At 48.4% G+C, this 26,299-nt stretch overlaps 3 protein-coding genes across 10 annotated transcripts; 1 reads left to right on the forward strand and 2 right to left on the reverse strand.

Annotated features, from left to right (window-relative positions):
* Nucleotides 1-438: 438 nt before the first annotated feature.
* LOC120906786 lies at nucleotides 439-16,603 on the forward strand. Of its 8 annotated transcripts, none has more exons than XM_040318783.1 (7): nucleotides 439-536; nucleotides 4,509-4,999; nucleotides 10,002-10,110; nucleotides 10,207-10,412; nucleotides 10,512-10,820; nucleotides 13,068-13,480; nucleotides 15,286-16,603. In XM_040318783.1, exons 2-6 carry the CDS (start codon nucleotides 4,733-4,735, stop codon nucleotides 13,182-13,184), a joined length of 1,008 nt encoding a protein of 335 aa, XP_040174717.1. In that variant the 5' UTR covers nucleotides 439-536; nucleotides 4,509-4,732; the 3' UTR covers nucleotides 13,185-13,480; nucleotides 15,286-16,603. The 8 variants fall into 8 exon arrangements, with proteins under 8 accessions (XP_040174717.1, XP_040174716.1, XP_040174712.1 ...); XM_040318782.1 differs by lacking the exon at nucleotides 439-536 and adding an exon at nucleotides 609-702; XM_040318778.1 differs by lacking the exon at nucleotides 439-536 and adding an exon at nucleotides 666-873.
* A 577-nt stretch (nucleotides 16,604-17,180) lies between these two features.
* On the reverse strand, nucleotides 17,181-22,548 carry LOC120906785 (serine protease Hayan-like). Its single transcript, XM_040318777.1, has 3 exons — nucleotides 22,016-22,548; nucleotides 18,302-18,949; nucleotides 17,181-17,897 (listed from the first exon to the last, which is right to left on the reverse strand). The coding sequence occupies exons 1-3, from the start codon at nucleotides 22,131-22,133 to the stop codon at nucleotides 17,572-17,574; spliced, it is 1,092 nt and encodes a 363-aa protein (XP_040174711.1). The 5' UTR covers nucleotides 22,134-22,548; the 3' UTR covers nucleotides 17,181-17,571.
* Nucleotides 22,549-24,416: 1,868 nt separating this feature from the next.
* Nucleotides 24,417-26,256, reverse strand: LOC120906784 (serine protease persephone-like). The gene is made up of 2 exons (XM_040318776.1): nucleotides 25,631-26,256; nucleotides 24,417-25,556 (listed from the first exon to the last, which is right to left on the reverse strand). Exons 1-2 carry the CDS (start codon nucleotides 25,749-25,751, stop codon nucleotides 24,532-24,534), a joined length of 1,146 nt encoding a protein of 381 aa, XP_040174710.1. The 5' UTR covers nucleotides 25,752-26,256; the 3' UTR covers nucleotides 24,417-24,531.
* Nucleotides 26,257-26,299: the final 43 nt, after the last annotated feature.

Below are 26,299 nucleotides of genomic sequence, written 5' to 3' on the forward strand. Positions count from 1 at the left end.
GTTGAGCAGCCCTGGCCCGGTGGAGGGCTCATCTCTCGCATGCCCGTTCCCTCATCAGAACAGTACCCCTGGAATGATAGAACAAAAAAAAAAGAACGGATACACACAATACGCTTCAAATACATCCGATCGGGCTGCAGCCACCGTTGCCCTTCATAACCCTGTACGAGAGTGTGTGTGTGCGTGTTGTTGTGGGCAATCATCCCCCATCCCCCTTGCAGGCAGCATTCAAAGCACGCGCGCAAGTGATACGGCGGCAAAGCAAACAACACCCCTTCTTACCTGTGTAACACGCACAACTCGCTCTCTCTCCTTCTCTTTGCGTCTGTTGCACAAGAAAAACAAGCAACTGTGCGGTACAGAAAGAGAGAAAGGAGTGAGAGAGAGAGAGAGAGCACGCTCACTCCACGCACACCTTTTGGCGTGTAGAGGCGATCGTGCGGGACCTAGAACACCTTCGCGAGGCACCCGAGGCTACCGAAACAAGCACACGCGCGCGCATGCAGCATGCCGACCACGACGACAATAGAGCGAAGGTAAATGAATGGGCCAGGGGGGGGGGGGGGTGGGAAGAGCGCTTTCAAAGCCTTCTCTCGTACAATCCCCCCCAGACCCACACACGCAGTGACCAGGCAGCGCGGTGACGTTTCGGTAGCGACCGGCCCGTTCTCAGCGCGCATTTGCAGTTCGGAAGTACGATCGGTCGGTTGATTTTTGTCTCTGCGCGCCCGTCCCAAGCCAACACTGGCTTAACGTACCGGTGTATCTTTACCTGTGCGGGTGTGCGTGTGTGTGTGTGTGTATCTGTGTGTTTATTATGTGTTTCTTTGACATCTCCCGCAAACCGAAACAAGTGCAAATTCGGAGTTTTTGGTTAGTTCTCGTGCCACGGGTTGTGATTTCCCTGGAGTTCCTGGAGTTGCAGGCGGGGCTGTTGCTAAACACAGAGTGCAACGCAAACACCTCCCAGGGGATCTGCTATCAATGCTCAGAGACGAGCGAGTCTTCAAAAAACCTCAACCGTTAAATCCTGAACTAAATCCTGAACTCCGATCGGTTGTAGATATCCCGGAGGACCTAATCCCGGAGAACCTAATATCGTATTCCAGCAGTTGTGTGTTCTCCATCAAACAGCTTCCCAAATATCCGTGTGTGTGTGTTTGTGTGTGATCTACTACGGCAAGAAGCGAAAGGCCACTGCGCTCTGTCACTGGTTTGGGTTGCGAAAATGAAACATTGGATTTGGACGACCTTGCGGCAGTTGGCGAACCGCGAACCTTCGTTTTGTTCGTTGAAGCTCTGAAGTGTTGGATACAGTTTTTTGGAGGAATATTTTTGAATTTGAAGCAGAACATTCTAACATGCCTGGCCAGCTGTGTGATTCCTGTGTGAGACACGGCGTGGGCTCGATGACTCAACGCTCAACGCTTGAGGTGCTCGTGTAGAAATTCGCAACTGTTGGGGTCCAGGTTGTGTGGAAAATGCAACACAACTGCAGTTGTGCTTTCAAAACCCTCACACTCTCTCCCACTCTCTTGCTCTCTCTCTCTCTGATTGATGGGCTTATTCTAATACTTTTTCTCTCTCTTCTTGTTACTGTCTCCCACCTTCGTTCTACTCCCTTCGCTGGGCCAGCAGGGCCCCACACACTTGCCCGTATTGAGCAGCAGCGCGCTGTCGCGCATAAACCCGCGCACGTTCTGTTTTGCTTCTTTACCATCTGCGTGTGTGTGTGTGTGTGGTTTTGTTGTTAAGTTTTTTTTTTTGTTACTGTTGATGGTTTGCTAGAACTACAGCATCCACAGCTTAATGTCCGCCCGTGTGCGAGGTTTTGAGAGGGTGGAGGGATAATACAATTGGATAATGGCCGGGACCCAATTATGATGTGTGTGTGTTCCGGCTTTTGCGCTCTTGATTGTGCCCGTTTCCCCCCTTTGACGTATGTGTGTGTGGAAGTGGACACAGTGTCAGGTAGGCAACAACTGGCCAGGGGCACGATGGCGGATAAGCTAATAGGAAGGGATTTTATCAAGTTGTCCCCACTTGGCGGCTTGATTGTGGGGTTTTATTTTGTGTGTGCCGCTCGTACAGCCACTGGCAACTGGCCGGTGGCCAAGTGAGTCAAGCTGCGTGCCAGCGTGCCGGAATCAACAACATCATCATCGTCATCATCATCGCCGTCGTCGTTTGGTGGCACCGGGCGTTAAACGATGACTAGATGACCAACCGGGACGGTGCTCCGATGACTCACGCTTCATTTCCGTTCCGTTGCAGCAGTTTTTTTTTTGCAACCCGGAATTCAAAACATCCGGAAGTTGCATGGGATATTGTGGGAGTCCTCCGGAATTTTGGAACGCAACCAGGAGCGCTTAGTGACGAGGGAATCTCCAACTCCGAGCAGGATCTTGAAACAGCGGGGAACTTCCGAGGAACTCCAAAAGCAAAACAAAGCGTAGATTTTAATGTCATCCAGCAAAAACACCTTTTTTCGCTTCTCAGCGACCCTGTCTGTGCAAACAGTCCAGATAAAAACGGATTAGTGCGAGTCGTCATATATCATCCCCAACACACATACTAGGGCCTGGCAGACATCAAGACAAACAGTGCGCTGCATACCCGCTGGCCCCGTCGTCAATTAGAGCCTGCGCTAGGACCGAAATCTGTCGCACTTAGTGGCTGTTAATTTTCATCCGTTAGCACGCCTTCGCCACTCATTAGTGGCTGGGACGTAGCGTGTCGGAGCGTGCGCTACTCTGCTGTTGAGTACAACGGGCACAACAGGGAATCTAGAAGTGGAAGTTGAAGTTACGACTAATATAAGACTCAATCGAGCTTTCCCGGCTAAGGCGTTCCTTGAAGTCTCCGAAGTTGTGGCTACTGTGTGCGATCGGCGCGTGAATCAATCAATCTCGCTTTAGTGTGGGGAATTTTCTAATCCCCGGGGACCGGTTGGACGGAAGCGAAGACAGAGAGGGAGAGATAAAAAAAAAACCGGTACGTGCCACAACGTGGACACAACACCACGTCTTGGATAATCCACACATTCGGGACGCTTCGAATTTGACGCAACCATAGGTGACAGCAATTGAGAGCAACTTCTTCATTCCCACGCTGAGGTTAGGTAAGGCAGCTGGAAATTCGGCAGCAGCAGTGGGCTCTGCCTGCTTGTATCGCAGTACCGACCCAGAGGGTCACAGACGGGGCGTCATATTTCTGGGAAGGATGCCTGACAGGTGGAACAAGCCTTTGCCGGGCATCTTCTCTTATCTTGATCTCTTCCCCGCCATGACAGAGAACTGTTCCGCGGGTGTGTGTGAGAGAGGTAAAAAAGGGCATGACAGCGCCATTGACATTGGGAATAGCTTCAACAAACAAACAACTACCGGTCGGATCACGTGTGTGCTGGTGATGGTGGACGCCCCCGGAAGTACGGGAGTTTTCTTGACCAACCCAATCCAGCTGGTGTTGCACGTGAGTGTCCCATCGCAAAAGGGTTCAATCGGACAAGAAAGAGCTCTGCCCTAGGTACCACCCCTCTTTTTACCGACAAAAGCGCACTGTGTGGGTCTTCCTTTTGTGCCTACACACGCACACACATCTTCAAGGTTTTGTCATACTACGTGTTTGTCCCTGTGTGGGCCTAGTCGTGATTGTTTTCTTGGAAGGTAGCGCCGACCGACAAAGACGTCGGCCGTGCAGCCGTGCTGGAATGCAGTTGCATCGATTCATTCGCGCCAGTTGCGTCGAATCGGGCTGCCTACCTCGTCTACCTGCCGGACGGTCGCGGGACGCGCAACGGTGTCGCTCTGTGCGTGATACGTGATTAATACGCGGTTTTTGCTGTGTACGTGTGCGTGCCCGCAGCCCCACAAAGCGACAGTGTCGCTGTGTGCGCTGCTTTGCTTACCGCGCGGTGACGTAAAACGCTGCTCGTAGTCCTTCGAGCCGGATCGCGCAGCGTTGGTGCATTTGTCCTACAGTTTCGTCCATCAAAAATCGGATCCGAGTCCGCAACAATCAAACCCACCGTCCACCCGCTCACCGTGTGCAAAGCACACGCACATGCGAACGCAAAAAAAAGGGTCAAATTGGTTTGCTGCGCCCTCTCTTCTCCCCCCATCACCTGCTCCTCTGTCTACCCTATTCTTGGGGGAGGTGTGTCCGTTTTGTTTTCTTTTTTTTGTGTGTGTTTGTTTTGTTTGCTAATGCATTGCTAGCGCCTCTTTCTTCTCTCTCTCTCTCTGTCTTCTTTCTTTCTCGTTCGTCCACAGTTCGACGCCGTGGCTTCTCATGTGCGCTTTATTTTTAGTCACCGATCGGCCTGAATTGGCCGAGTTCGATTTTGCCCCGCACCTCTCCCAATCGTTGTGCCTTTATGGCTGTTTCCCCTTATCGTCCACCACTCTCGCTTTAGTTCCCCAACAGCCCACCCATCCCCATTTGTTCGCTAGTTTGCATTGGGAAGAAGGTGAAAGTGATTTGACCATTGGTTTTTTTTTTTACAAAAGACAAATATTACAGCCCAACTGCGTGTGAAACCGTTTAGCGACCTTGAAACGAAAAGAAGTGCAAACAAAAGTGCAGTGAGCAAACAGGCGAAAGAACAAACAATCAACGACATTTTTTTTTTTTTTTTTGCAAACCAGAGCAAAAGAACGAAAGCAACACTACGAAACGAAACACTGAGAAAATAGAACAACAAAACAGTGCAATAACGAGCAAGCGACACCCAATGAACAGCAAGCAAAGCAACAAGCAAACGATGCTGCCGGGATCGTCCCTGGTGCTGCTGGTGGCGCTGGCTGGGCTGGTGATGGTGCTGCTGCCCGTCGGCACGGTGCCGGCCGTCCACGCCCAGCAGTCGGACCGGGCGGGCGCACTGATCGAACCGAACGACGCCCTGTACGATGCCCGGTACGCGCGGATCGCGAAGGAGAAGCGCGAATCGTCCCGCCGCCTGGCGACGACCGAGGAGCACGGATCGGAAGAGTTCTACGAGGTGAGTAAGGAAGTTGTCGCGGATGAGTCACTAGTGAGCAATGGCATGGGCGGGTTGAGCGGCTGCAGTACCGCGCATCCGGTCCCGTGAGCGCCATTCGCTCCCTTATAAGGTGGCTCGAAGGGGGTGGGAAGGTTGTGGGGAGCATTGGGACCGGGTGGATCGTCGCGCCCTGTTTGTTTGACAATTGTGATTATGTGGCATAACACTCGGCACTGTTCGGGAATGGAAACAAGGATGCATTAATCTAGCAAGCGTTATGCATTATGACTCATGCTGGATGTGCCGGAGCCCCTTTAAAACACAGCCCTCCTACACACACACACACAGCATGAAGTGGAGAGAAACATAATTTCTCCTTAGACGCGCGACACGTTGGCGACCTGTTGGAATGTCTGACACACGCACTGTTGCCACGGCGGTGACTAATGCCCCGTAAAGTATTAATGCGAAGCTGCTCATGTCTGAACTTGTTGAAGGGCACACACGTTGTGTGTGTGTGTGTGAGTGTGTGTGTGTGTGGGGAGGGGGGGGGTGTATAGAAAGGGTATTCCCTCCAGGGTTCTTGAGAAACGACGATCCATCAAACCGCTTTGATAGTTTAATATCTCGCAGGTGAACCGGTACAGCGGTCAATGCGTTTCAGTGCATTTGCCACTCGACCGATAAGATAAACGAGGCTCTCCAGACGCTACGCGAGCTGCTGCTGCTCCCACTGGAATTGCTTCATCCATCCCCCGGTTAGAGATTGGAGTGTTGGAGGAAGAAGTAAGCAACACGAAAGTATTAACTAGACAAGCGGATTGATTTCCATTTCTGCCACCAATGGCGCAGTGCAAGCGGACTGGGGGTTTTTTTATGTCAATGTCAGTCGTATTTTTGCTTTACAGTAACTATGGCATTAAAAAGGGCAAACGATCAGGCTTCTAAGTCCCGCGAAATCCCAGGGAATATTTTTACAAATTTGACGGTTGTTCAAAATCCTGCACATTTGGGTAAATCAAAAGAGCATCTTTCAACAACAACAAAAATCAAGAAGTACTGCTTTGAATGTCAAGGATTGCAGTGTTTTAGAAAGGACATTACAGGTTTTTTTTTTACAAAAGTTCTCATAGCTGTAGAACACTATATTAACTCTTTCTAACGTGAAATGATCTTTACATAATGGGAATCGAACTCTATAGCACCCTTGTTGGACAAATTCCGTCGACAAATAGAAATTTCCAAGCAGCGTGTGCCATACAGTACAATTTCCAACATGTGAAGTTAATTTCCAATGAGAAAAAGTCAAGGAAGTGTCCCACAAGTATGAGAATCCCTAGAAAACCCTCTAAATACCCTTTTTTAATTGCCTTATTTAGAAACTTATTGAAATATTCTATTGAGTTATGGCAATAAATAAAACAAAATAATTGTTAAAAAGTGTCAAATCCTTACAGGGGTTTTCAAGTCACTTCCGAATATGCACATAACTCTTCGCCGGCTCTAAGAAGTGTTTTAACAGCTGCCACATGTTGCATTGGCATTACAATAAAATTTCAATTCTTACACATGATTTTCAACACATCACAAAGAATTGTCATGCTCAGTCCTGAGCCTGAGAAGTGTTGAACATTATGTGGAAAAACTGTAATATTGATGCAAATGCAATATTTGACAGCTGTTGAAAAACATCCAGCAAGCAATAAAAATTGTTGTTGACATTGGAAATTGACTCGGAATACGCTGTAACATGGTTAGAGGTATAGATTTTAGTGTATTTGTGCTTTCCAGGCCGTATTTTCTGTTATAATATTATTGCTTATGTTTTTTTTTTAGTTTGAAACTAACGTTTGTGAAATAAGAGTTTTCAGAAAGACTTACAGCAATGCACTCAGTCTCAGAGTTTTTTTAAAATAAATAATACTTTACATTTCCATTGTACTGTGCCAAAAGCAATGCTTAGAATTCACTGTACAGTTTCCTTGTGCTGAAACTGTTAGAAACCAGTGAAACTATCAAAATACAACTATTTAGTTTGAATTTTAATAATTTTTAAATCTAAATAGAACACAAAATCCTTCTTCGAGAGAAAGTGTTAAGCTTTATGTACAATATATTTTTATCCCCGTGGTATAGTTTCAGCCACTAAGCAGACTTGAAGCTGCATAAAAGCAAACCTGTCGGTCTATTGCATCTGTCATCGAATAACAAAACTTTCATTGTTTAGATGAATGCCAAAGTTTAAAAAAATAATCAACCCCATGTCGATGTTGCTTCCTTCCCGACACAAAACGGGGCGCACGGGCAAAGTTGTGTGCTTGCCTAATGCAGCAACTCGAACACATTGATTGTAGCACATTGATTAGTGCGCGGCAGGTGTGTTAATTTGTGTTAATTTCTGCCACCAATTAGCGAGCCTTTTGTGCTACGTGCCTGTGCGAGCCTAAATAGGTTAGGTTAATTAAGCCATAAGCGCTTGCCTAATGGAGTTGTGGGAAGTGACACAGCTGCCAGCGAAATTGTACGTAGAGTGCTGTGCCATAACAATGAGCTCTAAATCGTTCTTAAAAATGAGCTGCGCTTATAGTAAAGGCGCAGAACTCGCGGCATAGAATGACGTCTCATAGAATTATCTTCCAGAAAGTAATAGTCTCTTCGGAGGAGTTCAAGGATATCATTTTTTATTTAACATTGGTGATTGTAGCAAGGTAAACTGGTGGCAGAAACAAATTTGGTCTGAATCAAACAAAGCAACATGGGCAAAGTTGTTTTTGTAGTTTTGAATTTTGTAAATTTTCAAACACATTGAGGAATTCGTCACGAGGGGTCTTTATACACGTTAAAATATAGTAGCTCGTCACACCTTCTCAACACATCACAACCGATACGTAACGCATTTGAAGCTGTTCCATGTCCACTTACCGCCAATAAATTACTTACCATAAACGGGCGGTAGGTGTGTGGTGTGCATGTTTTACGACGTATAAGTGCGAAATAGCCGGTAAGCGTAACGCATTGCGCACATTATCGCGCGCGTTCGCTATTTCTCTTTCTCTCTCTGACCAAACAAACGTTTGAAAGCGTTGAAACCTAGACGCTTTCTTTAAAGTAAGGGAAACGGAGCAAAATGGGTACTCTTTAGTTAAGCATTATTTCACAGCAAGACTACATTCCAAGACCCAAATGGAAGTTTCGCATATTTTAAAGATATGGCATTTCTATACTACTAGTCTGAAGAAAGCAGGGCAATTGAATGCGTATTCTCATTAATATAACAAAAAAAAATATAACAAATATGCTTCACTTGGGACAAAATGGGCAGAATATAAATATAATATTGATTATTTCGTTAGGATTCATTTCAATCAATCTCTCATTGAGATTCATTCAAATGAATCTTTAGCGATGAGTGATTTGAATTTCGAATAGAATCTCCATTGATTCATTACTTTATAGAGAGTCATGAAATTTTAAAGATACATTAATCTCCAACAAGTCATAGATCGATTAATAAATCTCTAGACATTTATGAATCTTTAGTTGTGTATGATTTTCAAGACATTCAACCCCAGACTCAGTGACTTCGAATTCGAATCAGTCGCGATCCGAACGAGTCTGATCGAGTCCGGGTGAGTTTTAAAATAGTCCGGGTGAGTAAAAAGTAAGGTTAGTTCAATTTCAAATAACAAAAAAAAAATTGTTATACTGTATCGTACATATTCGATGCCTTACATGAAAGTGAACGAACATCAATAATTGCCTGACCGATAATGGATAGTCATTTTTGGGAATTAACAATTGCAACGTCAACCTAAACTACTCGCCCGGGCGCCCGGATCTGACTCGTTCAGACCCATCCAGACTCATCCGGACTCATCTGGACTCATCCGGACTGATCTGGACTCATCTAGACTCATCTGGACTCATCCGGACTCATCCGGACTAATTCGGATGCGAAATCTGATCCTGGAGTTGACTGATCCGGACTGATCTGGAGTTGATTCCGGTTATGATTCATCCGGAGTCGGATTCATATTTTGCACACCGTAGTCGGAGTTGATCCATGACTCCGATTCGGATTACCCATCACTTCGTGGTACTTTCCAACAAGTCTCGAAAGATCGTATAGCCAAGAAGAAGTATAAGAAGAAACTCATGCTCTATGATACGTTTGAGATTTATGAAGCTTTTGAGATTCATGAAGCTTTTAAGATTTAATAATATCTTGAGAATCGTGAATCTTTTCAACCGAGATTCAGATTCATTGAGTCAATTCAAAGATTCACTCAGATCCATGAATCTTAATCAGATGTACCCAACACTAGTCACAATAGCATAACGTTTTCCATACATCGCATCACGTATTACATTTTTTTGAGGTTTTCTGGTGGTTTCAATCCATAGAAAAACAGTAGAGCCATAAAATAATGTAAGAATTGCTGTGTTTCGTAGCAAAATTCGCATGACATTGCCCCGCTTGTCCCTATTTATCGTAGCTTCGTGCAAAGAGTGCAGCCTCGATGATTTGATTTGATTACACCGTATCTACTCCAATGCCTTTGTTATGTTGAGAAAGAGAAACTTGTTGGAAAATAAACTATCTATCATGAATCGGAATGGCAACAACAACAGCACAGTTTTGCCAAGCAAATAAAAAGCCGAAAAAAGCTCCCCAAGGGTGGCGTACTTGCAGCCGTGTCGCGCGCGCGCGCGCCCATTGATAAGAGTTCGTCGTACCTTGCACAACAGTCGCACGAAGCGGTCGGTCGCCCGAAATGTTGGTCAAGGTGTCAAGGTAGGGAAGCCGGCCGCCACCGGGCCACAAAATAGGTCGCGGTGCGTGCTCGGCTCGATTTCGTTACGTCAGCGGCGCGATTTGGAGCCGAACTGGCAGCGCCTGTGCAGCCAGCCACGCTTATCTTACGCTTTAACAGTGTTGTTCCAATGCTAACTAGTGCGATCGAAACTGACCAATACGTTTCTTCCTACCCCTCCCTCTTTTTTCCTCTTGTCACTGCAGCTTCCGATCGAATACGCCCTGCAGCTATCGGAGCTGAACACGTCCGCGGACATCCTGCCGCTGCTCGATCCGGACTCCGTCGACAGCCGCATCTTCATGGACGGTGGGGGTAAGTGGTGACCATCTTTTTATTATATTTTATTCTCCTCTACCTCCTCTCACGAGCTTACCCTTGTTTTCTCTTTAAAAAAACACACACACACAGAGTACAGTGGACGGGACATTGGAATGGAACCGGTGGCGGCATCGTGCGAGCCGGACTCCGAGCTGGTCAGCCTGCGGCCGGAGAATCTGACCAGCTCCCGCTACTACTACTACCCGAGCTGTACGCGCGTGAAGCGGTGCAGCGGCTGCTGCAACACCAAGCAGCTCGTCTGCGAGCCCACCGCCAACCGCACCATCCTTTACAAGGTGAGTGCGGCTCTGCGGCAGCTTCGACGCTCCACAAGCGCGTCCTAAGCGCTCTTCGCTACTGCATTGTTTGCTAATCCTTCTCCCACTCCTCCGCAGGTCACCATACTGGAGTACCGGCCGAACAAAAAGGATCGCTTTTCGCACCGCGAGCTGGTGCCGATCGAGGAGCACGTCCGGTGCAAGTGCCAGTGCCGGGTGAAGGCGTGGCACTGCAACGAGCGCCAGCTGTACAACGCGAACAACTGCCGCTGCGAGTGCACCAACCGGGCGGACCGGGACGAGTGTGCCCTGGAGAGCGACAGGAAGCAGTGGAACCCGGCCACCTGCACCTGCGACTGTCTGCCGCGGAACGAGGACTGCACCAGCGGCTCGCACTACGACCGCAACGCGTGCAAGTGTGTCCCGGTAAGCATTAGGCGTCGCATCACCGCCTCCGCATCGGCGGTCCGGTACTCCCCCGTCGTCGTCGTCCTCAGTGTCGCCGTCGTCGCCGCCATCGCCGCCGCCTACCACCATTAATGTCACCGTAGTTTAGTGTTTTGCGCAACAGACATTGTTTTTTTTTCTACACACACCACTCGTTCCTTGTAAACGTCCTTGTTATCCCCCCTATGTTATCTATTTAGCCGCAATTGCCATACCGATGTCGATGGTTGGGAAGTATCTTCCCCAGTTCCTTACATATAGTTTGTTAATGAAAAGTTCCTTATTTGATACGCGTGTGAACTGAACACCCGACCCGATTGCACCTCTGTTTCACTTCCGTGAACTTAGGTCCTAAACCACTCCTCCCTGCACAGTAGAGATGGGAACTGCAAGCTTCTTTGGTAGTGCTATTACATTCGGTACCTGGTACAGGTAGTCCCCGAGATACTTTGAGCAAATTTTGCTGACTTGACCACTTCAAGTGTCCAAAAAGTATCCTTCAATCAGAATCATATTAAATAGCTAATTCAGTGCTATTTCACCGCTTCTAGCCAAAAGATTTTTGGATATTTTGCATATAGTGGGCTATAACTACCCACTATATGCAAAATATCCAAAAATCTTTTGGCTAGAAGCGGTGAAATTCGACTTTGGCGGAAAACTGGGACTTTCAGACATTTACCCAGATACACTAGCGCAACGATCTTTGCTGTCCTGTAGCTGGCTCTTACATTTCATAGCACTGTCGTCATGCATTTTTATTCGTATTTGATCTAATGAGCTTTTCACGTGTAACTCTGTGATTTTTTTGGTAGAATTTAGCTCTTTAGGTTGCAAAGTTTGACCGATCGCTGCCCTAGGGCAATCCGAGGTTCAGTTTTTGACCCATAACTCCATATAGGATGCTGGTCGATGCATCTCTTTCGGAGCTGACAAATGAAAGTAGGTAGAAGAAGTCTTCACTTGACAGCTACCTCGTCCAGTTTGGTTGTCTACATTTTGTGTGGGATGCTGCATCCCATTCACAACCTTCCATTTTTTAATTAAACTCATTAATCAGACTCTTAACAAAAAAGCACCAAAAATCCTGAACTATTGTGAAGAATTAGACGCAACCAAAACAGTTCATTCTAGGGGTAAAACCCTTGTACTTAAATCTAAAATTAAGTCTAAAAAAATCTCGAACAGAACACCAACACAATTGAAACTAGTCGTCAATTTCACCAACCATTCACATTGAGCTTAGTGTGCGTGCTGTATACAAATGAACGAGGCAACTGTCAAACCCAAAATATTTTTGTATTAGTGCCAAAATGAGCTCTGCAATCAAACCTGTATCCTCTATGGACTTTGTTTTGACCCACGATAACCTCTGTCAAAACGCACTTTGACGTACCAGAATTCTGAATTCCAGCTACTAAATGTAGTAGCACCATAACTGGTTCAGAATTGATGTTGTTTGGATTTTTTTTCAACTAATATTTGCTTACATAAAACAAGAGCTGTATGGAAAAGAATGACAGCTGGAGTAAACAGTTGCTAGCTACTTACACCACATGTCACTCTATTCCAAGAAGGTAATTAGTATCTTTTTACTGATTACTTCAACCCTTTTTAATTCCGACAACTAGCTACTGGTAGCTACTGGTAACTGTGGAGTTACTTTCAAACATTCGCCCTGTAACCTGTTGTTACTTTTTATTTCCCAAAGCCCATCCCATCTCTACTACAAACACACACATACGCCGCGATAACACATTTATGCATTCAGTTTGCACATTATACATTTTATTTTAGTTTTTTGTCTCGTTTGTTTTCGTTTAGATTGTTTATTATATGTTTTTTCTCTCTCTCTCTCCCCTTTCCCTCGTTTTCTCTCTTTCTATCTCTCTAACTGTCTTTTTTCTTCATTTTTCCATGCACATGCACATCCTTTCTATTCGTCCATCTTTATCTATCTCTCTCTTTCTCTCTCTCTCTCTCTCTCTTTAAACCGGCCAAACATGTCCTTGGTGGTCAACGCCTCTCACTAACAAACACCTTTCACTTCGCGCGCGCCTGCGAAACCCATCGCTATGTCTCGGCTATCCTTTCGAATCTGTACTCGGCGACGCGCTCCACACGTGGTGTTTGGGACTTACTCTGCGGTGTAATGGGATCGGGGGTTTGTGTGCGTGTGTGGGCGGGTGCGACTATGCTATGCTTTCTACTGGGGATTTCTCACAGAACGATTTCTACGCCTACGATGGGGTTGCATCGTACTGGGACCATCAGAAGCAGCAGCAGGAGCAGCAGGAGCAGCAGCAGCAGCAGCAGCAGCGACCCATTCCCCTGACCGGGTAAACGCGTGTGCGAATGCCGTGGCTGTAGCGTGGAGGGGGTAAAGGATGCTTCCCCGGGAGTTTTTTTGTTTCTAGTACCAAAACCGTTACCGATCCTTGGTAGCGCCATTTATGCCAGTTACTGTACTTAGCTGTAAGCGATAGTCAATGTTTTTTTGGAGTAGATATAAACACACACGTAGAGAGGGATGCACAGAGAGAGAGAGATATTGAGTGTACGAGTGAGAGAGAGAGAAAGGGAGACACACATAAATAAGTAAAACACGGCAGCACGGTTCCGGGTCGGCGTGCATGAAGGTGAGCTAATAGTTTGTCGGGGTGGTGGGTTTGGGTTTGGGTTGTTTCTAAGCCTTCTAACAAACGAGAAACACCCAGTGGTCTAACAAACTCTCGTAACACTCGTATTTGCCATCCCCCCCAAACACTAACGGATAGATGGGAGTGTGTGCGCGCGAGAACAAAAAACAACATCGGATATGATATGGTGGTAGGTGCAGCCTGCTTTCGGAATGTTCATACGCCTCGTTTCACCCACAGCACTACACCCCGTAGTATCGCTCGGTAGTAATGGTGGAAGGTTGGAAGGCCGGGGGGGGAGGATATAGTGGCACGCGGCAACGCTTCTGACGAACGAAGACGACTTACTGTATAAAAATGTATAACACAGGGACAGGGTTTGCCGGACTGTTTCCTATTATTAGAGAGAGATAGAGAGAGAGATACAGAGAATAAGCGTAAGGTCAGTGATCGACAACCGATAGGGAAGAGATAACACTATCTGGCAGCTTTCCAGAGTATAATTCCCTATTTTAAGCTTCACACTTATACAGTAGAATCCCTCAAAGGGTATTTCAAACTGGTGATGGGAAAAATGAAGCTTTCTGTATCGATTCTGCAATTGGTTCCCAAATTGGAGTCGACTCTGGAATTGGAATTGGCTCCAGAATCAGAGTCGGTATCGGAATCTTCACAAGAATAAGCTTTTGGGTCCTATGGTGCTATGATTGCTGCAAAGAACCCAAACTTTCTTGTAAACGAGCCGGTGATACCGGGATTGATTTCGCTTCTGAAACTTCTGATTTCTTCATTCCAGGACTGATTTTGGCTCCGGAACCTGTTACAATTCCGTAACCGATAGCTATTCCGGATTCAACTCTGATTGCGAAACAATTATTGATTCCGAAACACTAGTCGATTCCAAATCCTAATCCAATTCTAATTCAATCAATTTTGGATCCAATTCTGATTCTAGAATCGGCTCTATCATTTCAATCGGTTCCAGAATCTGATTGGAAATTGATTCCAGATTTGATATCGGAATAAACTCCAGAATCTAAATCGATTCCTGAAACGAAATCACTTCCAAGACATTGAGTTTGGTATATTTTACAGTTTTTTAAGGCTTGTTCAAACAAAAACAAGCTGAGCGTATAATGCTCGAATTCAGAGATTCTTCAAATCCATGATTCTAGGCAATGAAACATTGATTTAAGTTTTGTTAGGAAAACTAAAAGTACTTATCTGGAATCCCATGCTTTAAATGACCATTTGATAGATAATTGTCTTGATACGCAACATATCTTTAACATCTAAAATTGTAGCAAAAACAAATTATTTTGATTGAAATATTTCATTGAAGCTGAAAAAACACCATTACACCTAACTGCCATACGTTGCCGATCACTGTAACCTTGTAGGAAAAGCTGCCGGCCTTCAAACCCCGTCCCTATCTACTCTCTTTCTCCTACTCCTCCTCCCTTCGGATGTACATGCGCTCTTCCCCTCCCGTGTGTTTGCTAATCATGCCCGGGATTTGGATGCTGCTTAACAATCCCTTCATAACCTAGTATCATCAGACCCTCGCTACCCCGCGCTAGTCACGCAAATCAAAATAATGCTGTTCTGTGTTTTTACTTTCATGGTCCCTTTTTATGCTCATCATCCACCACCAACCATCGGGTGCCACATACCTGCCACATCACCACATCTGCCATCCCTCCCTCCCCCGCCCTGCGTTTCATCGATTGCATCGGTGTGCCGGTGCTTTCTTTTCTTGAATTATTTTGCTACCGCAACGCGCATCAATCGCTTCCGCCCGACAGAACAAGCCCTGGCCGGGGCGGACGTGGAACCAATCGCTGGACGACCGGCGGCGCCTCATCGTGAAACCGATCCCGGTAGTAACCGATCCGTGAGCGGAGTTGCTGCCATCAGCGGGCCCTGCCCCTTCCCTGGCGTCCACAATCATCATCACAGCAGCAAAGAAGCAGACGGTCAAACCAAACGTAAGGAACCACCGGAAGGACGCGCGCGAAATTTGGGCAGGCACACTCGCGGAATGTTATTAAGTTATTTGTTCGCTCGCAAAGCGCAGGGAGAAACACATCGCAGGGACACAGGATAGGGCGACCTACCGGCAGGGCAGTCAGCGTAAACTTTGTAGGAAGCCGCACAGATAGGATTGTTTTTTTTTTTTTTTGTACAGTAGGTTTTTTAGCTCAGCTCAAGATGGCGGAAAATGAGCGCTGGTGCGAAATGTGCTAACATGATGGAGAGGTAGGAGCAACAGTTAGGCTGCAAATTGTTTGTAGTCTATGATTGCAAAGCACTATTTTTGGCAAAATTTCTCAATTCAATTCAATAGGGACACACCATTTAGATCAATCTTTCAACTCTGCGATAAAATGTTTGTAGTACAGTTTGTTCTTTGCTCCCAAATAGGCCTCAGTTTCGGCTAGACGAAAACTTCTTCCCAGCTGTCTCGATCTGCTTCACTTTACGGTTGTTATTAATAATTTGGTGGATTTTTGTAATGTTTTGAGCGGTAAATAACTCGTTTGGGGCTTCCTCAGTGCTCACATCACCATCCGTTTATACATAGTATTCCAATGCTTGAATGTTGATTTTGGGGTGTCTGAAAACTCTTCATAAAGACTTTTTTCTGCAGTTGTATTCTTCCCTTCAAACACAAATTGTGTAACAGACGGTACAAACTACACACAAAATGGGTTAATTTCTTCCAGTGCTATCTATGTGTTAGGCAACACAAACTTCAGCCGACCTGATAGGACAAATTAAGCGAAAATGAAAAATAATGATAGACGAACTTCCATTTACGGTCCGGAACATAATCAAAGCACGCATTAGTGCTTGTTTTCCAAAAAAAAACCATCTTGAGAGAGAAAGAGAGAGAGAGAGAGAGAGAGAGAGAGAGAGAGAGAGAGAAACAAAGCAAACTATATAGTTATAGGAAGAGACTACACACGAAAGCTAGACGACGAAAATCGGCATACTATGCAGATTGCATTTTTTATTTTTTTTTTGTTTTGTCGTATCAAGCTCATCAAAGTAGGAGGCAATATTGTTAAGTATCATATAAAAAGAAAAATCACGATCGAACATGTACAACGTAAACACAGACGCGCCGGTTTCTGTTTTCCCTTTTGATCCGATACTGCCGATGACTTCCAAGTATTGACTGCGGGCATTATTGCAGGAATCAGGTAGTGGGTTTCCCCACAAACCGGAGCAGAAGCTGCTGTCGGGACATCTTTTCTGAACGATCCTCTTCTGTTGACTTTTTCGGCTACGAACCTCTTCTGGCTGCATTGCTGAAAGATGGTCCTGAAATCATACTGAGCATCTGTTCCCACTACACCATTCTGGACGTGAACTGCAAGATGACGTTCGAGCTGTCGGATGCGTACGCAACGAGATCATCGCAAGCCCTTATCATCCCGACTTGATAGGAGCATGTTATGATAACCTCGTAGAGACAGGAGGGCACCCTTCCTGGAACAGTCATATCTTCGGACAACGACATCTAGGCTAGGGAAAGGGGGTCACGTCTCCGGAGATCTTTGCAGGCCTCTTCCGCAAGACCCCACGAACCAGATGACGCTGAGAGCCTCGGACAGCTGCAGTCTCGGGGATTGGAATTTCGAATTTGGAAAACGGATGGCACACGCTGACCGTGCCGCCCACAAAACCTGTTCACTTCAAACAAACGCATCTTCAGAACCAACCAAAGGTTGTGTTTTGTTTTGCGAGCTAACTATATAGCCGAAGCTATAATATAATTCTTGTTTATTATATCGTACTGCAACAGCACTACCGAATGGTGCAAGAACTACTCTGGCGAGTCTTTTCCGCTCTGGCGAGGGGACGAGTGCCTGGTAGACGGAGCGTTTGGGCAAATCCTGCTACCCTGCAGCTGGCGAGACCGATATCACGTTTGCTTTACATCTTCTTTAATTGCGTGTGCGTGTGTTGTGTGTGTGACTGTTTGTTCGATTCTCCACGATGCAGACTCTCAACCGTGCGCTAGAGTTGTTCGATCTTACGGCTAACGCTATTTACATGTGGACGCTGGTGACGGCTCCGGCAAGTCAGTTCGGGCTGCCCCAGACGCGCTGCTCGATCCATTCCAGGTACCGGGAGACGCGCGTGTAGATGCCCGGCAGGGAACTGCCACAGACGGCCCCGGTCGACACCACGCCGACCAGGTAGAACTTTTGCCGGACGGTCATCACGAGCGGTCCGCCCGAGTCGCCCTGGCACGCGTCCGTCGTCTCGTCATTAACCTTCTCGCCGAGCGCGCACAGCTGGTCCTCGCCGAGGCTGATCTGCTGGTTGACATCCCGGAATCGCTGCACACACTCGTCGAGCGGTATCTCGTACACCGTGCCCTTCATCAGCTTGTCCGCGCGCTGGCCTGTTGCGGTTTTAGGAACGGGGTCGGACACAAAAACAAAGAGTTTAGATATCGTTAGAATTGCCTCGATGTAGCCTGTCCTTTGGTTAGCTGTAGCCTGGAGCATGCAAGATTCACTGATTGGCTGTGTCCTGAGTTGCTCGAAATTATTGAATTGGATTGGATTCAATTGGATTCAAAATTGACAAGCTCATAGCAAATTGCTCGAATGCTAAAATAAAGAACTCGTTACAGATTCTAAATACTCCTTCTACCAAATTTAAAAGCAATATAAAAGCTAGCTCTCGAAAGATGTCAAGATAGTGGTGGAGCGCCGTTTATCCGGTTGTCCGAGTGTCCGGGCGAGGACAAGTCCCTGACGAGCTCGGATAAACGACGCCCCGAATAAACAGCTACCAGCTTACCGTCGCCGTCGGCGCCCCAACCCATGACAGTCAGGTTGATCGACGGTCCAATCTCGGGCCGGTCCGTGTTGAGACAGATCGGCTCAACGTCCTGCTGGTAGGTGACGTTCTTCTTCAGCTCGATCAGCGCGATATCGTTGCGCCGGGACTTGTGGCCTTCGTGCAGGTGCACCTGCTTGATCTCGTACACGTCCTTTTCCGAATCGTTCAGTTGGATGAACCCGATCTCGACCGTGACCGGGTTCTGGTCCTTCAGGCAGTGGGCCGCCGTAAGCAGAAACCGGGGCGCGATCAAGGACGCCCCGCACCGGGTGAACTTCATCTCCTCTTCCTCCTCCTCTGCACGAAAGTTGACGAGCGCCACGAACGGGAACTCGCCGCGGAGCGCCTCGATCGCGCCGCCAGATATATGGTCGGTGAAGGTGGCCGACGCGCTGGTGAACCGCTCGCACTCCTGTTTGGCGATGCGGGCCGTGAAACGATTGCTCGTGCCGTCGCCGGTGCCAGGTGCCTCCGTCGGACAGCAGACGACCGGATCGTTGCCGCTGAACTCGCACCGGGCACCGTTCGCCCGGATGCCCTGGGGACAGTCGGCCGCCTTCTGGCAGATGCCGGTCCGCATGCCGGGCAGCCCGCACTTATCGCCCTCTATAGAGAGATAAAACGAGAAGGAAGAAAAGAGAAAGAGAGAGAGAGAGAGAGAGAGAGAGAGATAGAGAGATGTATGAGTACGTGGATAAAGGATCGGGGTAGACGCGTCGGCACAGGAAACCGAACGACACCCGGAAGCGGAACCGTCGCCTTGATGCGACATTCGTCATTGCCGCAGAATGACTCAACTCCCTCGCAACCGCAACACACTACTTTATCACCGCTATTGTAACGCGCAATACCAAACACATCCAAAACCTCTTCCTATCTCTCTCCCACACTCACACACACACACACACACCATATAGAATGTCAGGATCGGTTGGGAAGCTGAAATTGCCCGCACTCCTGGTCACGGCACCGAGCAGGATGACGAGGACGAGCAGGCCTGCCTTTGCGCCGACCGGCGGCACGACCCCAACGGCCACCGACCACCGTGTTGCGCATCGTCGTCGTCCCATGGTGCGCCTAGAGCTGTCGCGTTTTGCACTCTGCGCTGTTTCGCCCCAGAGCGAACGAATGGCACGGGCGCGGACGATCACAATTCCCAGGGACACACACAGTGACAGACGGACGGACGGAGTCGGACAGAGCAAAACCGGACGGGTGGCAGCACACAACACACAAAGACAACCTCCGCGCGAGATCCGCTCATTAGCACATCAGCTTCGCCAGGCTGCACCAGTGCTAACGCGCGATACGTACAGTGGTGGCAATTGGTGCAAGCGCACAACACCACAAAAACTCAAAATCAAGTTTATGTCGTTAATGTCCGCGGTTGACAAGCGATTGGAGTGAAACGATTCATTACAAACCGAATGTCTTAAATTTGATTGTTTTAGTTTTTACACGAAATTATCGATATACGTGACTCTAGCAAAACCATTATTACACCGTTTTCGAGTCGAAATTAACAATGTTAACCTGCTATTGAACTAGTAATGGGAAATACGAATCTAGAGGGTTCAGAATCTCAGACTTCCAATCCCAATATATTATTTAGAGCAAAATTAATTCGTTACCTGAGTTGGCGCAGCGCCACGGAGGTGCCAAATTATTGAAAAATTTGTCAACTTTGTTAAAACTGCTTGTCAACTGCAAACAAGAGCTTTTCTCGGGGCCGCGTCAAAAATCGACACTTGAACGACAAAAAGCGCAAACCTCTGAATATCATCGATATTTTGTTTCAGAATTACTAAACACATACAGAATTCAAATAGAAATATGTATTTTAGGAATATTCGCATAGAAATCGGGCAGTACTGCGCCAAAAAGCTGTTTGTTTACGCTTTTTTGCCAAGGCTTTCCCGTACCACTACTGAGCTTGGCTTTCAGTGACTTACAGATTACACATAGCAGGATAGTAAGTCCTACATATGGGGGCACGGTCAATTCGGGACTTGTATCCGTGGCATGTTGTTGACTGATCAATGTTCAGACAGGCATCAGGAAGGTTCAGATCGACGTGAAATGTGTGCAGTCTTTCTCCGAGATACGCGAGCAAAAGACATTCGCGTAACTCGTTTTTTTTTCTTGGTTAAATCGAAAATCATGTTTTTCAGCCAAAAGATCGTTGGTAATTCGTATAGATAATTCGGCAATTGCTGTCTTTACAGCAATGTCGAACTTTCAGCAATACAGGGTTTCCCACGATTTATTGGTCAGTTCCCATGATTTTTTGGTGCGTTTCCACGATTTTTTATCGTATCCCATAGAGTTTTGGTTCGTTCCCATAATGGATTGGTATTTTCAAATTGGATATCAATAAATTTGGACCAAACAATTCTGGTAAACGACCAACAAATCGTGGCAACGCACCAAAAAAATAAGGGAACCCAATGCAATTTTTGTTGCATTCTACAATTGTTGCTGAAAATTGTACTGATTTGATATATTCATTCAAATTCGCTTTACTTGAGTGTCGAGCGCAACTCGCGGACAAATTGTACTTATAGTCGAACAATGTTCAACAGCCGCTTAACAACGCCTTTAATGGGTTTGACTTTCGGAGTGGCACGAAAATGGCACGAATTTAGAAGACTGATTACCAATGATGGTGAAATTCAGAGACAAAAACAGGCGCACACTTATAGAAATTTCAACCACTGTATCTACCGGTTAGATTGGATTAGCTCTACATATCTCCCTGTCGCTCTCTCTCTCTCTCTCTCTCTCTCTCTGTCCCACACACACATACAAGCTCCGTGCCTGCAACGGAGGACATTCAAGCCGGATGGAGCTTGTGAATCCCGATTGGTGTTAGCGATAAAGAAGCGAGCGTGGCCGGTGGGCCGATCGTTATCAGAACGCGCTTGACATTATAGAACCGGTAGAAACACACACACACACACACACACACACACACACACACACACACAAACACACACATGACCAGCGATTCGTCCGTCCATTCCACACCTGGTTGGGGCTGTTTCCTGGAAAGTTGGACCGGTTCCAGTTTGGTGGATCGCTTTCGGTAACGGAAGGCCAAAACCGGATTGCCTCTGTGTGCGTGTGTGTGTTTGTTCTTTGATTGGTTTGACCGCAGCACCAGCTAGAAGAATCGCAATGCCGGCGAACGGTGGAAAAGAGCGGGAAGATGCGTTGCTAGCGCTGCAAGACCTCCGCCCCCCCCTCCCCTCTCCACCTATCCAAGCGGTCCCGCACAAGAGATGTCCCCGCGTCACACACAATTGCGGAACAGGTTTTTGCTCCCTTTTTGCCGTTTTGCTGCTGCCGTTACGGAACTTTCAACATCGGGCGGACGGGCGGGACCTTGGGCCGCTCGTCGGTGTACGGCGGGGAACCGGTTAGTGGACAGAGCGCAAGCACACACACACACACACACATACACACACACACACGGTTGTGGTGAGTGTGATGCGCATCGGGGTATGATGTGCCGCTATGGGTTTGACCGGTTGACGGGCGGGTTTTTTTGATCTGGCCGTGAGGCGGTTGATTGCGCTGGACACACACACACTATCCGGTCTCTGTCACCGTGATTCACTCCGAACACGCACGCACACACACACACACACAGAAACACGGGCACAAACTTACCGTACAGCACGCTATCCATGAAGACGGTATCGGTGGAGGAGCTCCCCTTTTGCGCCACTGCCACTGAGAGGCAGAACAGCGGCAGCATGATCGCTGCTATCCGTGGCCGGTTCATCATTCTCCTTGCTCCTTTCCTGCCTTTGTTTTGCGGGAGATCGTTTTTTTTTGTTTTCCCCTTCCTTTTTTTGGTTTTTGTTTTTGTTTGTTCGGCCTAACCTGACGTGAGCAGGCGCGCGCGCGCGTACACAACACCGCGCGACAAGCGAGCAAGCGAGCAACGGGCACACACCAGAGCGCTACCGAACACCGCACGGAACTGAACGGAATCGGCCCTGAACACACATGCTGGCACGACCAACCAAACACACACAAGTACACAGACACACACACACACACTTACGCACACGATCGATCTGATCCGGCAAGGAATAGAAGGGACGCCGTGGTCGTGTGTGCAACCGGCTCAGATCTCCGAACCAAGAGGCAAGGGGTAAGGAGGTGTTGCAGGAACTGCGTTGGTGGTGGTGGAGAGGGGGTTTAATTCACAGGCTCAAAAAACTAAGCACTCCGTTGGGTCCGCATTTTGGGGTTATCGACGGTTTTTGGTTTTTCCCCAGCGCCAACCACAAAACCCCTCTTAAGACCCCCCCCCCCCCCAGCCGGTACGATTGATGCAAATTCGTGGCTATCGAGGGATCGTTCGCGCTTGTGGCAAAACAAACACCACTGCAGTGTCCCCGTTTGCGTGCGTTAACACCACAAGTACTGATAACCCGATCGTTCACCGAGCAAAAGAGAAAAAAGAGTGAGATAAAGAGATAGAGACACAGAGAGAGAGAGAGAGGGAGAGAGAGAGACAGAGAGATAGAGAAAGACAGAGAGAGACAGAGAGAGAGAGATGCCGGATGAAATGGAACTGCAAATGTGGTGGTGGTGTTAGTAAGCGGATTACTCTCAAATAATCCTTAATTGATAATGATTGCAATCCAGCCTAAAGGTGATGGTGGGTCACGTGACAACACCATTTGTCGAGCCGAACCAGGGAACCGATTCCAATTCCGATCGCCGCAAGCAACTCCAAACCTGGGAGGAACCTGGAATCGTGGATGCGCGTAGTTTTGCGGACCTCGACATGCCGAACCAGTTTTCTTCAGAGCATAAGGACTAAAAACTTCAAATTCGACTCAGAATCACAATCCAACACAGTTTCGATGATCTTCTTCTACCATTTTCTAACGTTCATTTGCCTGGCGCAACATAGGCTCTGCCACACGCTACCTTTTCACACTAATGAAGGCTTGATTTATAATTTGACCGAAATGCCAGTTCTTGACTGAGGGATAGGATGTAAAAAAAAACACCTCCAGACAACGATTTAATGATTAATAGCACTACAATTCACATCAAATTTTCAAATATTGTGAATGCATCTTTGAAATACTCATACTTATCCGTGTAAGCATCATTCCTGGACCACGCAGATGTTTGTTATGAGTTTCCGGGAATGTCCAGTGCCTGATTAAACGGCGTTCTACTGCAAACTCGTCGAACTATCAGTAACTACAGTGAACTCTCTCAAATCCTCAAAAGTCCGACCGAGCTTAACACGGATCAACGTGCTGCTACAGAGTAAAGAGGAAACCACGTTTGGCATCCTTTGAACATTTTTTTCGTGAAGTATCATTCCAAAACTCATCTTCAAGAATTTGGAAAGCCAAATCGCATATCCCGCTTAGAGAGTATTCGCCTTAGGAAGATACATTAAGCCTGAAGAGACAAAACGTGTATCGAACCTGGACGGGACTATCAAAATGTTCATCAAAAAGAAACATTTTACCTCGAAGCGACTACATCCAGGCGAGATTTCACTTGAGTTATAAAAACTTGGTGTGAACAGATGAGTTTTAGCCGTAACTTTGGTTTGTATTGTTGGAACCGGTATATGAGACTATCATAGTCACATCCTACACATGCCAAACACAAGCTAAGCAGAAGTTAGATAAGAATGCAAAAAAACATACTATTTTAATCCAGAAATGGGCTCAATCACTATCTCCTTCGGATTGTATGTCCAGATTGAGCAGTTTTCTTGTCAAAAGGCGAACTAGATGCGAAACGTTACATCTCTAATCGTATCAGTTTAGTTTTATCGGTTTTGGGAATTGTTTGGATAAGGGACTGGTGGAATTTGACTGCATCCTCGTTGAAGTTGCGCGGGATGTCCCAGAGAGCTGCAATCTGTAAGGTAGAAATTATGCACGTGGGAAATTCTTGTTGAGTTGGCTGAGGTCTTTGAGAAGCATCTCACTTAATATCAGACTTGATTGACCCAGTTTGATCAAGTTGTTGTAGCATGCCTTGTAATGAGAACAAATCCCAACATCTGCACTATGCTGGTAGCTTCCGTATCAATTATGAGTAATTTTGTTTTATTACAAACGAGTACATTACACCCTAGATAAATCTTGCCTTTAGTTTGGGCATTTTGTTTTGCGATGTGCGACGTGCGACGACGGTCACACGTCCGGCCACACGATCGATTCGACCCAGTCGAGGTAGCGCGCCACCTCGGTGTAGATGCCCGGGATGGGCGATCCGCACGAGTAGCCGCTGGACGTGATGCCGACCAGATAGTGGCGCCCGTCCACGTTCAGCGCCAGCGGGCCGCCCGAATCGCCCGGACAGGTGTCGGCCACCGTTTCGTTCTGCTCGTTGCGCCCGAGCGCACACAGCTGGCCGGGATGCAGGCCGGTCGGGTTGCGGCGCGTCCGCGGTATGCTGGCGGCGCAAGCGTCCCGCTCCACCAGGCTGACGTTCGCCTTCATCAGGCGGGCGGCCGGCTCGGTGTCGCCCGGCTGCTGCGTGCCCCAGCCCTGCACCGAGAGCGGCTGGCCGGCCAGCGCCTCCAGCCCGCCGCCGCCGGTCGCGTTCGTGTACAGGCAGACCGGCTCGACGAACGGCCAGTCGCCGGTGACCGGTTCCGCCAGCTCGAGCAGCGCGATATCGTTCTGGTACGTGACGGCATGGTAGTCCGGGTGCGGGGTCGCCTGCCGGATCGCAATGTCCAGCGGCTCGTCGACGGTCCGGGCCGGCTGCAGCTCGAGCACGCCGAGCCGGGCAAAGACGGGCCGCTCGCGCAAGCAGTGCGCAGCCGTCAGCAGAAAGCGGGACGAGATGAGCGAGGCCCCGCAGCGGAACAGGGAGGGCAGGCTGGCCTCGGTCCCGTTCGGCGCGCCGTACCCGAGCGCCGCCATGTACGGGAACTCGCCGAACTGGGCCGCCACCCCGTTGAAGATGTGGTCGGCCAGCCCGGTCCCGTTCGGGAACTGCTCGCACTGGCGGACGCTGATGCGCTTCGCCACCGTGCCGCCCTGGAGCCGGGGCTCGAGCCGCACCGGGCAGCAGACGATCGGGAGCGACTGGTTGAACGAGCAGGTGACCAGCTCGTGCAGTGGCCACGGGCGCTCCTGCGCCCACTCGCACTGGTTCGCCGGCCGGCAGAGACCGGCCGTGCCGTTCCGCAGCTCGCACGCGTCACCCTCTGCGCAAGGAGAAAGAGCACAAAGTCATCGCGTGGTCGTCGCCCCAAACAAGGCCCGAACCTTCCCAACTTACCGTACAGCATCGGGTCGTCCTCGAGCAGGATCTGGTCGGCGGCCAGCAGCAGTACGTGCCCGCCCAGCACCGCCAGCAGGGCCAGCGTGACCCGCCACTGCCGATCATCTGCGCCGATCATCGCTCCTGATAGCTGTGGCCGTTCCTGCCGAACTGTCACCTGCGGAACTTAACCCTGACAGGCTTGACAGTTCGGTTTGGCTGATGCTGCTACTGCTGCTGCTGCTGCTCCACGCAAGGTCGTCCGCGTACCACCAAACGACCCTCCACAAACACACACACGCACACAGACAGAGAGGCGCGCGTGCAAACACAGCTGCCCGGTGGGGGGAATTTGCGGGCAATGGAATCCCTCCCGCGCACACCCTAAATCGATGTAAACAATCGATCCGACCCGAGCTCACGCACACCGTCACCGGCCGAGCTCGATGCTGTTCGATTGGCGCTCCAAACCGGCCGACGCTGCGCAGCGAATTTAGCGGCAACCGTACGCTTCTTCGACGCAAACAGTCAACGCGGTACTGTGACGCTGGCTGACGGGCCGCAGGCACCAAACGGGCCAGCCCGAACCCGATGCGTGCGCCTGTGTGTGCGTGCCGCTGTTTATTTATCGCGCAAATAGCGCAGGCCGGCTCCGAATTTGCCTTCTCGCTCCGACCGAGAAGCGGC

The sequence above is a fragment of the Anopheles arabiensis genome, chromosome X, assembly GCF_016920715.1.
Source record: "Anopheles arabiensis isolate DONGOLA chromosome X, AaraD3, whole genome shotgun sequence".
Classification (NCBI taxonomy): domain Eukaryota; kingdom Metazoa; phylum Arthropoda; class Insecta; order Diptera; family Culicidae; genus Anopheles; species Anopheles arabiensis.

Bases quoted from the DNA above. Each gene is read 5' to 3' on its own strand.
- LOC120906786 (XM_040318783.1), top strand. From the start codon at position 4,733: ATGAACAGCAAGCAAAGCAACAAGCAAACGATGCTGCCGGGATCGTCC. The intron at 10,413-10,511 runs GTGAGTGCGGCT...ACTCCTCCGCAG, and splicing joins ACCGCACCATCCTTTACAAG to GTCACCATACTGGAGTACCG. The intron at 10,821-13,067 runs GTAAGCATTAGG...GATTTCTCACAG, and splicing joins ACGCGTGCAAGTGTGTCCCG to AACGATTTCTACGCCTACGA.
- LOC120906785 (XM_040318777.1), bottom strand. From the start codon at position 22,133: ATGATGAACCGGCCACGGATAGCAGCGATCATGCTGCCGCTGTTCTGC. The intron at 18,950-22,015 runs GTAAGTTTGTGC...ATCTCTCTATAG, and splicing joins CATGGATAGCGTGCTGTACG to AGGGCGATAAGTGCGGGCTG. The intron at 17,898-18,301 runs GTAAGCTGGTAG...AAACCGCAACAG, and splicing joins TTGGGGCGCCGACGGCGACG to GCCAGCGCGCGGACAAGCTG.
- LOC120906784 (XM_040318776.1), bottom strand. From the start codon at position 25,751: ATGATCGGCGCAGATGATCGGCAGTGGCGGGTCACGCTGGCCCTGCTG. The intron at 25,557-25,630 runs GTAAGTTGGGAA...CTCCTTGCGCAG, and splicing joins GGACGACCCGATGCTGTACG to AGGGTGACGCGTGCGAGCTG.